We start from the raw sequence: 13,546 nt of genomic DNA, 5'->3' as shown, positions 1-13,546 counted from the left end.
ATCTTTTTACAGAGAAGTCAGTGCAGCATTTCTGTGAGTGCTTATGGCTGTATTTACATAGACCTTTCTGATAAAGCTTACTTAGTTTTTACCTTTCTTTCTCCTTTAAGGACAAAATTCTTAGAGAGAAATACATTGACATTTTATCTTAATTACAATCTTATAATGAATTTATAAAATCAGAGAAAAAAGGTGATAGTGAGGAAACTAGAAGGCAGCCGGTAGCCAGAACCTTTTAGTTACATAGGGTTGAAAAAAGACCAGAGTCCACCAAGTTCAACCCATCCAAGTAAACCCAGCACACACAACCCACACCTACCAATGTATACAATCACATACATAAACTATATATACAACCACTAATACTAACTGTAGATATTAGTATCATATTAGCCTTGGATATTCTGATTGTTCAAGAACTCATCCAAGCCCCTCTTAAAGGCATTAACAGAATCTGCCATTACCACATCTCTAGGAAGGGCATTCCACAACCTCACTGCCCTCACCATGAAAATCCACCTACGCTGCTTCAAATGGAAGCTCCGTTCCTCTAATCTAAAGGGGTGACCTCTGGTGCGTTGATCGCTTCTATGGGAAAAAAGAACACCCCCTATCTGCCTATAATCCCCTCTAATGTACTTGTACAGACTAATCATGTCCCCTCGCAAGCGCCTCTTTTCCAGAGAAAACAACCCCAACCTCGACATTCTAACCTCATAGTTTAAATCTTCCATCCCTCTTACCAGTTTAGTTGCACGTCTCTGCACTCTCTCCAGCTCATTAATGTCCTTCTTAAGGACTGGAGCCCAAAACTGCACTGCATACTCAAGGTGAGGCCTTACTATTGTTAACTCCATTATGAGTGGTACCAATTTATGACTATTTATATATTAAGGTTAATTCTTCTAGTTAATTTAGAGGAAGGTGGAAAAATCCCACTCTCCAATCCTTTACAATTTGTGATTGTAATCGTTTCCTGATACCCTGGGCTGGTGCTCCTGTTAGCAGAAAACTGCACTGGGCCAGGGTACTTCTGTGTGAGAACCAAGGAGCAATCCTCCTTTACGGTTCTTCTTTTTATTTCAAGAATCTTTCAAAATCCAAGGGCTGACGCATGAACGGTAGAGTGAAAAAGCAATCTTTTTTGTTATGTTATGTTCAGTATCAGGTAAGTGATTACAATCACTTGGGTTTGCCTAACATTTGGCATCTCTAAATGACTGGTGCTTTCATTCTCCATTAAAAGCTAATTTTAGTAAGCCTGTATTTTCTCACTTGCTAAAAAGTCATCCAATGTATCTCTCAGTACAACCACTTTAGGTCCTACAAATTCAAAGTTCTAACTTGGCCAGACTTTCGTCATAACTAAGAGTTCCAATGCCGTTTATTAGCTTAGTGATTTTTTTGGACACTATTTCAGCTTTCAAATTTGAGCACATGATATCAAAACATATTCTAGATGGCCCTAACTAGTGCCTTGTATTCTTTTTTTTTTTTTTTTTTTTTTTAAAATACAGAACAATACCTTTTAGGCACTTACAAGTCCTTTTCCATGAAGGATTTGCATTAGTATAATTAAAATTAAAAGTGCTTTGTATATTTTAAATCTCAGGTACATAAACATACTATTATGAGCACTGAATCTCATCTACAACTTAACCACCCTGATTGCCAGCTTGTCTAGGAGGTGTGGGCTAATAGAGCCCGCATTCAAGTTGGGGGGGAAAATAGTTTATAAAAAAACACACCACAGGTCCCACCATTACTAGGCTGCCCGCACCAGTGTGGGTGGCCATGTTGTTTGCCCCACACACGTATAATGAGCTAGTCTCCCTGTTTGCACATTTTGTGCATGCGCATGATGTAGGAGCGGTGGATGCGATTCACCCTTCTACCTCACACACATGCACATAACAATTCGTGCACCTCTGGTGGGGGAAACCGTTTTGGTTGATGATTGGTTCCATTTAATGTATCAGCCGGCACAACTGATTCAGGTAGGGAATTTCACAACTTTACAGCTCTCACTGTAAAACCCTTTTCAGAATATTTAGATGGAACCTTCTTTCTTCTAATCACAATGGATGCCCTTGCGGCCCGCAGGAAGGATCTACTGGGGAATAAAGCTGAAAAAATGTCCCAATCTATGTACTAAAAATAAATACTGATCTTAATTTAATTTCCTGAAATTGAGTTTTTGTTCCCTCATTGAATGTATGCTGTTTTGCAAGAAACATAAACCGAGGTAATTACAGAATGCTTTATCCAGAACGTTGCAAATTATGGGAAGGCCATCTCCCGTAGAGTTAATTCTAATTTTTGGAAAATATTTACTTTTTTTCTGTAATAATAAAACAGGAACATTTACTTGGCGGTAACATATACATAGGATAAGTTAGGCTGAAAAAAAGACATATGTCCATTAAGCTCAACCTAATACCTATATCTAAACTGCGTTGATCCAGAGGAAGGCAAAAAAAAACCCCACCTGAAGTCTCTCGAATTTGCCGCAGGGGAGCAAATTTGTATAGACAAATACAATACCAAAAAAGTTTTAGTTGATGGACATTAAGCCTTTATTTTTAGATGGAATGACAATTCTAAGTTATAATACAGTGGTGTAATGTCCAAGCACATGTACCCACATAGCCTTAAGTTGTCAGATAATATTTTTCTTTTATATAGGTGCAATTTGATACCATTATTCAGAACAGTATTTTTCAACACAAGCATTTTAGTGCAGGACATAACAGTCTAATAACAGTACATAAATAAAGTGCACTGGTGTAACTCCAGTGCTTTGGACAGGAATGGGGACATAATCCACATTATTTGCATAGATATGTATGTGGAATGTCTACACCAAATTTTGGTCTGGATCACTAAACTGTAAGTGTAAATGACTATGCCAATGTACAGAACTAAATACTGTCCATACCTGCTAACGCTGAATGTACAGGAAGTGGTTAAACATAAGAGCATAAGCGCATTCAGGTACAATTGCAGTCTTTAAATAGTAGGACTGAAATAATCCAAGGTTATTTGGGAAAAGAAACATACATTTTTCAGCAAACCCCTCTTAATCCATCTCCACCTCTCTCCACAGTTTTTAATAAATCTTCCACAAAGCTCATCTCTGCAGTGAACTGCACCTGCAGGGCCTCATATCTATTTTCCAGTTTACCAAACCTTCTCTTCAGAGCATTGGCACTAAGCATAGCTCCCCTTAAATCCTCCTGTACCTGCCGACGCTGACCCTCTCTGCGCTGCAGTTCTTGCCGGAGCCCTACTAGTTGGCGCCCAACTCCTTCCTGTTCTTCATGGTACCAACTTTCCTTTTCCTCATAGATAGAGCGCAGGGCGCAAAGGTCCTCGCGTGAGGTGGCCTGACTCTTTTGAAGCTCACGAAGTGCATCTTCTGCTGCTCCTAGCTCCTCCAACACATGGCTAAATCTTTCAAAATTCACATAGGTGTTATTTGGGGGCATGCTAGAATGTGATTTTATTGTGTATTCCTTCAAACGAGTAGTCTTCAGGCGACGACGTTCAGGACGTTTTCCACTGTCCTCATGTCGGACATTTCGACGCTTGATAGCCTAGTAATGGAAGTATAAACTATATTAAAATGTATAAATTTAAACGACTTGGATTTTTTTTAACAAAAGTAAACAATTTACTATAGCCAACAGGATACAATGCACTGTTACAGTTTTTAAATCAGCACTAGTTACAGTCAAGAGTTTTATGTTAGAGGGTATAGTCTGATTTCATTGCAGCTCTGTTAAGACAACACAGATATTATAGTTTTTGAGCACGCTTAGAGTGGTTTATATGCTTGTTACTATCTTTATCTTACATTATTGTTTCAACAGTGAAAACAAGCATTGACTGCACAGAATGGCAAAGGACTGACAGACATGCTTTCATTAGCAATTACATTTACAAATCTGAAATGTGTAATAAATGTATCAGAGAGCTGCTTAGATTTTTTATGTTTACAACCTTTTTACTTAGCCAGATAAGACTATTACCATTAGGGTGAAGACACACAGAGCTACTAGCAGCAGCAACTTGTCATGGCTACAAAAATACACAATGCTAATAATTTACCAATAATGGTCTATACGTGTGTTTTAGCAGAGGCAATTCTCAGTATTGTTTATGGCAGGGCATTTTCTGGCATTAAGTAGCTGTAACAAATAGTTCTGTGTGTCTTCGCATTTAGATGACTGAAAAAAAGTAGACCTTTGTAGTGTGAAGGGCTGAAGGTCCTCTCACCTTAATCCACGAATGCTCTAAACTCTGATCAATGGTCATTCTTTTTCTAAAAAAAAGAACAAGAAAAAAAAAACCAAAAATCAGCCTTGCTTTTTCATTTAACGAAAAAAAAAAAAAATCGACTACCTAGATTACAGACATTGCCACAAAATCTAGCCATGCGAAAGCATGACATTTTTACTTCTGAACCCCCTCCCATATAATTTCGAAGTTGAATCAGAAAAAGTCATTATTTTGCTGGGACAAAAGGTTGCACTTGCTGGATGTATTTTTTCAACCTATATTTCTACCTATATATTCAACCTATATTTTCTATTTAATCAAAAGCAGGGGGTAACTATATAGGGACAGGAATGGAAAGAGCCCTTTCATGCAGACATAGCTGTGTTAAAAAAGCATTTGAGTGTGCATGGACTAAGTTTGGTGTAACAGTGTTAAAAGGGATCTGGCTGTAAGGCAGATGCACCCCATGATAAAACACAGCTTAGCAACACTAACTTGCATTTGTGCCTATTAAATTGGTTTGGTGTATAGATACACCGTAAAGGAGACATTTAACATACTATATAGACTGACTTTAATGACAATTTGGCAATACCCCTGGGAATTATTCCTTAAAGGCGCATAAGAATATTGAGCAATACAATATGCAACACTATTTAATAACTTCACAACACTAGCTGCAGCTATTAAAATAGTGACATGGCAATTTATTTTATAAACAAGCTGTTGTTACTCCATAATAAGTAGTTCATATTAATAGTTGCATTAAGTAATGTGCCAATAAGTCAGTCAATTTATTGGGGGGGGCAATAGAATTTGCCCCAAGTTAAAACATACCCACCTACCTGACCCATCAGACTGGTCTGCGCTGTCATTGCTTGATACAGACGTTACAGAAGTTCCCACAAACTTAAGTTTTTCAATAAATTACGAAAATTGTGTACATGTAGTACAGGTATGGGATCCCTTATCCGGAAACCCATTATCCAGAAAGTTCTGAATTATGGAAAGGCCACCTCCCATAGACTCCATTATAAGCAAATAATTCCCTTTTTCCCCTGTAATAAGAAAACAGAACCTTGTACTTGATCCCAACTAAGATATAATTAATCCTTATTGGAGGCAGAATTGTCCTATTTGGATCTCCATAACTTCTGCTATCAATATTTAAATGATTTTTAGCAGACTTAAGTTATGGAGATCCAAATTGGGAAAACCCCAGGTCCCGAGCATTCTGGATTATAGTTCCCATACCTGTACATATACACCAATAACTAGTCAGTAGTAGTTCACATAAATACTTTTATAATAAATTCAGGGGCCCAATGATCTTTCTGCGGGGCCATTAACTACTCATTCCACTGCCAGAAAGTTCACGTAGGAGAGGCTCATATACTTCAGTAAATAGATCCCAATATTAACAGATGATTTTACTCTATAATAGGTAGTTTATAAATAGTTCCATTAATTAATGTTCTAATAAAGTCAGTTTATTGGGGGAAATGGAAATTGCCCTAAATGAGAACTAAAGCTTAACTAAAGAAATAGGGTAGAAATGGTGTACAATATGTTTTGGGCTTCTGTACCAGCCCAAGGAAACCACAGTCATTTAGCAGGGAAGATCTCTGCCTCCAAAGATGCCCCCAGTAGCTCCCCATTTTGTTTTCTGCTGATCCATTGCACATGCTCTGTGCTGCTGTCAGTTACTGAGCTTGGGGACCAATGCACCGAATATACTGTGTATATAGAATATAAATGTAACTGTACAAGGCTGATTAGTTATTCATTTGGATTCACATAACATGGCAGCTCGGAAACCATTGCAATTGGCATCAGATTTTAATAATTAGCCCGTTAGCAGCAGGTTATTTGACAGGCCAACCTGATTTTCTGCTTGATAATTTGCAACAACCCCTTCTCAACAGCTGCTCGGAGCTCACTGAGCATGTGCACTGTCCCAGACCATTCTAAAAGAATCCAAGATGAGGAGCTCCTGTGACAATTGTAAAGTCTTATATCATTGCTGAAACTTAACATTTGGCTAGTGCAGTCAGTTTAGTTTATAAAATATGGCATTTCTAACCATATTCATTTTTAGGGTTTAGTTCTCCTTTGCTCCTGCCTGCTTTTGTCAAGCTTCTCTGCACTGTAATTGCTTGATCCATATTTTTACATAAGTCTCTAGGCAAGTTAAGTTAAATTGTTGTTCAAGGTACCTAAACTGCATAAGTTTTAATGTAACTTGCTCACTTTTTGTAACTTTTGTAATGCAGCTAGGCCCAGGACAACAGTCCCCACTTGCCCCACCCCCGCCCCGACAGCAGCCTTGTTTTGACACATCAAATTTTCACCCAACACTATCAGGTCAAAGGTTTAATGCCCCCCCCACCATTTGTTGTGCAAATTTTACCCTGCTTGCCGCTGATGCCCCAATTACAAAGGGACCTGAAATGTAAATACTTTATTTTAACATGAAAAAGTGAAAAAGGAGTGCTGTCCCATACTGCTGTCCCTATCTGTATTATCAGTTCTCTCTTCAAGAACAAAAGCTAGCAATAATGGGAAGAAAAGATGAGATGCGAAAATAACTTACTTTGGATCTTTGACCAATAGCCGACGAATAAAATCTTTAGCCAGTTCACTAGTGTTGCTGAAATATTCCTCATCAAAATCATAATTCACACCTGAAATGTTGGTCAGAGTTTCCTGCTTGGTGTCTCCAAGAAATGGTGATGCACCACTGAGGCTGAATAAAAGGCAAGTTTCAAAGGCTATAAAGTCAGAAAAAAATTATGCTATCTGCATATGTTTTATAACAAGAACTAATAGAAAGAAGCATAGTGGTACCTGACAAATTCTTGGTTATAACATACTTACAGAATGTATGTGATGACTCCAATGCTCCTGCAGGGAAACAATGGATATAGCTGTAGTCATTAGCACATTAACATTTTATTTTTTTCATTTTCCTACTTGACTAATGTTCATCCATGAAAGCCCAGAGTTTAATCTTATTAAAAAAAAAAAAAAAAAAAACACGTCTAAAAAAAATGCATTATTATTATAAAATAAAGTATCTTCTTAAAAAAACGTTAGGCCAATGGTACACTGGCCATTTAAACTGGCAGAGATGTGCCTGAATCCACCAAAACCACCTCCAATTTACTTGAATTTGACAGTACTAGTACTGTTACCGGCATATTTGTACCTCTTATCTGTAACAGGCATGAAATCAAAATTAATTATAAAAATTTTTTTTATGTTTTTGAAAAAAGGATTTCAATGCAGGATTCTGCTGGAGAAGCTCTATTGACTGATGAAAAAAAAAACAAAAAAAAAACATGTTTTTCCATGACAGTATTCTTTGTTCTACCTGCAGCTGGCTGGAAAAAAACTAATCACTGACTGGTAAAGAGATATAAAAGTTGTAAAAATAGGATCAAAATGTACTTAAAATAATGCATCAGCCTTTTCATTTAGGACATGATCATGGATGGTCTTTTCACTTGCATATGCTATTGCCTAAACTTGGATATAAAATTTCTACACTTCACAAACAAGCCAGACCAGGGAAAATACTTGGCTGGTTAGTCATAGCATACCAAACAGTCTATATCCCTGACTCACTGTAGTAAAAGGGTGGCTGCTTGTTTTATTTATATTTTTCTTTTGTATTATCTGAATAGTAAAACACATTACTTACAAGGAAACGTCACCCAAAAACATGTTTTGCATTATGTTTGTAATGTAATTATATTTAAATAAAACACCTTGAAAATCCCCCATTTTTTACTTATTTTTGAAAAAGATATTAAAACATCTTTGAGACCATTACGCCACCCACAAAAGTGTTGGTTCCTTGAATAATTTCTTCCCTGTAGCAGTCCTGTAATATTCCATGCCATCTAACAAATTCCCCCATCCTTTTAAATGGTACACATAAGGTCAGTCTTACCACATATCAGCTTCCAGTCCTAATGGCTCATAGTTTACGATTTCAGGAGCTGGAGTAGAAGAAGTTTAAAAGTCAATTAGAATCTTGCCCTGGACTCTTTGGAACACAAGAACTACAAAACCGAGGACTCTGGGCTTATCTAAACCAGCATTATCCAATCTCTGAGGTACCGAGGGCCACAATTTTTCTGGCCTAAATGGTGGCGGGAGATAATGGACGTGAGGTTTGTTCACTCCCTTTTTAAAACCACACCAATATTAACACAAACATTATTAAGACCTTAGCCACAATTGGACAGCACTGATCTAAACCACTGGAAAGGAATTTACTTTAATGCTTCTCTACGCTTCTCTACATATTTGTTCTAAGTCAGTCTGTCTCCGTTTTTCTTACAAATCACTGACAACATCCATCTTTTGTTGGTTGGTTATACTATCCAGGATACCCTGGAAAATATGTTAATAATAATGTAAAAAATGGTAAATAAAAAGATAACAAATAAAAGTGAATCTTGGATAATAACACAACCATTTCCCAAGTCTCTCTTACCTACAAATTCTGGAGTTCCAAAGATATTTTTGAATTCATTCCCAGCTTCTATCTTGTGAGCAATTCCAAAATCTATAAGTTTTATTCTTGGACTGGGGGAGCTGTGGTCCAGAAGCATGATATTCTCTGGCTGTATAAAAACAAAAAGCAGATAAACAGATAAATGGACCAACAATTTCCTCACAGCTAAACAACTTAACATCTATGTTTTCAATTTAACACTATTAATACTACCAGTATTGTAATTATTTTTGTATCAACTGGATATGAAAATGTACTGCAATATATTTACATGCATGAATAAACCATTACTATAAAACAATTGTATGAACAAATCCCATGCATCCTCCGCCTATAGCCTGTTGCCAGGACTGTATTTAGGTCCAAAGGTCCTATGCTGCCATAGGCACTGGACCACAGCCTGCTCCCTTCACTGACAATTAAGAACACCCCCTCACCTCCTTCACCAGATTTAGGAACAAGTACCCGGTGGAGGGCTAGGTAGATTTTTCCTCTCATTTCTTTAACTAATATATAAGCACCCTAGGGCCACCCCCTAAAGCTGCTGACCTAAGACTGGGCCCTCAAATGCCTATATGGCATATATGGCCCCAGTGTTTGTTGGGGGCCATATATGACAGTCTGCGAGGATCTAAATATACGAATGTTTCCCTGTAAAATATTATAAATAATTATTAAGCAAGAGCTGATGGAGACATACCTTGAGGTCAAAATGTGCAATATTCTTGTGGTGCAAATAGTGAACCCCATCAAGAATCTGCTTCAGAAACATGGTTGCCTCTTCCTCACTTAAACTTTCCTTTTGTGCCAGAAAGTCAAAAAGCTCCCCTCCAGAAACCAGCTCAAGTATCAGGACCACATCTGTGCGATTTTCAAACACATCATGTAAGGTGATGATGTTGGGGTGCTGAATTTCTCTTAGTATGTCTACCTCCCTCTCAATTTCTTCACGGCTCACACCTCGGCGACTAGATGACAATCTGCGCTTCTTAATAAACTTGGCTGCATACTCCACACCGGTAGAACGCTCGCGGCATTTCCGCACAATTGCAAACTGCCCACTAGTAAAATAAATAAATCAATAAAAATTATTCATATCAATTTAGACATTGTGAGCATTTTCATGAAAACAGGGTTCACCTAATAAGTACTCAAAAATCATCTCTAATCATCTCCTAACCCACTACTAACACTAGTTTGAGCTGTGTTTTTTTTCTCTGGCAAGCTCAGTTTTCACTCTTTAATTTCCAGTGCTGCCCTATTATCCACATAAATGTTGGTTCTTTGAAGGCAAGGATAAGCAAAAGGACTGATTAAGGAAATTTAACCACTATGGCCATATTTGTAAAAGATGTAAAAAGAAAATAGCCACTTACTGTTCACCATCAACATAGTAATGAGAGCTTGTATTTAAATCTTGTAATAACCTCCCAAAATGTCAAGTAACATAATTATGGGGTAGAAATCCACTAGGGGATCATAATGGCAACATTTCATGCTATTTTGAGACAGGGCTATTTAAATGCCCAGTATACTCCCCATATAGATAAATAGGTCTTAAGCTGAATATAACAACAACAACAACAACAACAAACATTTGCAAAGCGCTTTTCTCCCGTGGGACCCAAAGCGCATAAGCTTGTCTCAGATAAGTTATGTGGCCATAAATGCCAGGCTAAACAGGTGGCTTTTCAGTTTTGATTTAAATGTGTCCAAGGTTGGAGCTGTCTTGATCCCGTTTGGCAAGGCGTTCCACAGGGTAGGGGCAGCATGACAGAAAACTCTGGATCCAAAGGTTTTCAGTTGAACTCTGGGGGTGGTCAGATTATTGGATCCATTTGATCTAAGATTGTGGGAGGTGTGACGTAGTTGCAGCAAGTCCTTCAGGTATCCGGGGCCCAGGCCATGTGGGGATTTGAATGTTAGCATCCCAATTTTGAAAAGGATTCTCCATTTTATGGGTAGCCAGTACAGTGAGCGAAGGATTGGTGTTATGTGGCAATGGCGGGGTTGGCTGGTTAGCAATCTTGCGGCAGCATTCTGTACTAGCTGCAGGCGGTGTAGTCTTTATTTGGAAGGCCTGCATAGAGGGCATTGCAATAGTCCAGTCGTGATGAGATGAAGGCGTGAACTAGGGTTGGAAGAACCTCAGAAGGAATGAGGTGTTTAATTTTTGCAATATTCCTTAGGTGAAAGAAGGAATGTTTCACCCCAGCTGAAATTTGGCTCCTGAAGTTTAATTCCCCATCAATTAGTAAACCCAAGCTGCGCACAGTGTTGGAGCTAGCAAGATCTGAGGTCCCTAACCTCATTGAATATACATTTTGACTCTTGTTTTAATCATGAAAAATCATGTTTTCATTGAAGGGATGTTAGACACATGGTCCAAACACAGGCAAAACACAAAAAGATAGCTGTGTAAACAGGAGAAAAAAAAAAAAATAGAGAGATACTGGCATCAACTCTGTTGATGTAATGTTTGGTTGAACTAACATTAGCCGGGGTCACCATCATGTAGAACAATACATTTAGACTGGTGGGGTCCAGGACAGCAAAGATTTTATGTAAAAAATTTTATAGCTGCAATATCTGGTCCAAAGTGCTGCTTATAGGCCTGGACAGATGGTACCAATAGGTACAGTTCACAGCTGACAAGGTTATCTGATCAATTGTATTTATGCTGCACATTTGATTAAGGTAAACAAACAACCATATAGATTGTAAAATCAGTTACAAATTTTTACCTTTACATTTTATGTATGGCCAACATAAAGGACAAGTCAACCAAAAATATAACTTTTTGCCAAATAAAAAGAAAACATCATTCTAACCAACTTTACAATATGCATTCATTACAAATTTGCAATGGTTTTTGAATTATTTGTATATATAATTGCTATAAGAGTAGTGTCTGCCTGTCCTTTTCTTTTCTCTGCCCTGGTGGCTCTGGCATTTGAAACAATGTAACACAACCCAGCAGATTTTACAGACCTGACTTGCTGGAGGAGACTGACCTTTTCAACATTGTTTAAACAGTAACATTTACAAACAACTTTTAAACTAGTAAAAAAAGTTAATTCACACTGAAAAGTTGCTTGGAATAATGGTTTATTTTCTTAAGCCAAAAAAAATTATTTTGGGGGTTTACATGTCCTTTAAAAGAACATTGCAATATTTTTCTACAATGATGAAGCTGGATTCTGGTCTTATTTTTCTCCGCTTGAAGAAACTAATCTGCTGTTTTTATACTGCACACTTTTCAGCCATCTCCATACATATGCTATCCCAGGGATTTTAAACCCAAGGGCAGTGGCCACAGGGTGTTTTCTCCAGCCATGTTCTGTCACTGCTCCTAATGATACTGAATGCCAGATGCCCCAGTGGAAGCACTCAAAGCAGTGCAGGTAGACCCCAATATTAAAACACTCATATTGGTGTTTAGGTGCAGAGGTATACCTGTCACAGCTCCACGTACATCAGACACTTCAGCACTTTACAATCAGAAGCATTAGGAACACTGAAAGGATCATTTTGTCTTTCTGATGCAGACAAAGCTTGTGCCACAGCCCTCCGGTATTGGACACAAAATTTGGTTCCCATGGTCACCTTTACTATAGTTCAAATTCTTCTTACTACAGATAGTAAGCTCTATGGGGCAGGGACCTCCTTCCTACTGTGTCTCATACCACATGGCACTTATATATATATATATATATATATATATATACATATATGTATTTATTGTATTTATTTATTATATCACTCATCCTCCCTGTGTGTAATTTTGTATTCTGTAAGATTGTACAGCGCTGCGTACCCTTGTGGCGCTTTATAAATAAAGTTATACATACATACAAACATAGTACAGAAATGTGTACAATTAATTCTGCACAAATCAGAGCTGCAAAGTTAATTCCTAGAATAACTCTAGGTTCCTATATGAACAACACCAACACTCACTAGGATTTCCATTTAGAGGTTCTCTGTACAGAACACCCAGAAAGCAGGCCATTAGAATTTAAGCCCAGTCATCTCAATACTGAGTGTATATATGTGTATACCGAATAATTTCATACAGTAGCTGGCTCAGGGGAATTATTATTTAAATGAAGAAATTACCACAGACAAAATGCTGACGCTTTAAAGACCAAGGGGGGAAAAGGCGTTGGTCAAACATCTAAAACTAGAGGTACATCAAAGTAACGTGACGCGAGTAAAATCAAATATTAACTAAAATTATAGCTAGAGCATACTTGTGGAAATTCGACCCTGCTCACCTGCCCAGTTCCTCTCCCATTTCATAAAAGTCATCGACATTTTGCTGCCGGAATCCGCTCATTCTGTCAAAAAATAAAATCGGGACTCCTCTCCGATCGATTTCTGTGCTTCAACTACCTCTCCCAAGCCCACTCCTCCCTATTTCCGGCTTCCAGTTACCGAAATGCCTGTGCAATGACGTCAACCCTGCCCAGTTCGCAAGCTGATTGGCTGTGAAGTAAAGAGGCGTGGTCATATGTTTACTTTGTCCAGGTTGTTGTGTCTACAGTTCATGAATGGTCCTGTACATCGGATTTATAAAAGGCACTGAAGAGGCTGCCGACCTTTCATGGATTTACGAGTTGAAAGAGAAAAGAGAATAGCGTAGAGCGCTTTACGGATCACATAATGTGGAGGTTGGTTGAAGAAAGACTGGTATCCATCAGGTTTCACCTTTTTTGCCTGTGGAGCCTGCCTAACAGC

At 38.1% G+C, this 13,546-nt stretch overlaps 1 protein-coding gene across 2 annotated transcripts; it reads right to left on the bottom strand.

Annotated features, from left to right (window-relative positions):
- Positions 1 to 2,551: 2,551 nt before the first annotated feature.
- dapk3 (death-associated protein kinase 3) lies at positions 2,552 to 13,236 on the bottom strand. 2 transcript variants are annotated; one of them, NM_001017012.2, is given in 8 exon segments: positions 2,552 to 3,596; positions 4,279 to 4,324; positions 6,875 to 7,027; positions 7,159 to 7,185; positions 8,237 to 8,285; positions 8,786 to 8,915; positions 9,507 to 9,867; positions 13,084 to 13,189. In NM_001017012.2, coding segments are annotated over 8 exon segments (1,359 nt in total). In that variant the 5' UTR covers positions 13,146 to 13,189; the 3' UTR covers positions 2,552 to 3,065.
- Between the last annotated feature and the right edge of the window lie 310 nt (positions 13,237 to 13,546).

Source organism: Xenopus tropicalis, chromosome 1 (assembly GCF_000004195.4).
Source record: "Xenopus tropicalis strain Nigerian chromosome 1, UCB_Xtro_10.0, whole genome shotgun sequence".
NCBI classification, from domain to species: domain Eukaryota; kingdom Metazoa; phylum Chordata; class Amphibia; order Anura; family Pipidae; genus Xenopus; species Xenopus tropicalis.
Note: the sequence above shows the minus strand (reverse complement) of the source record. Positions and strands in the feature narration are given on the sequence as shown.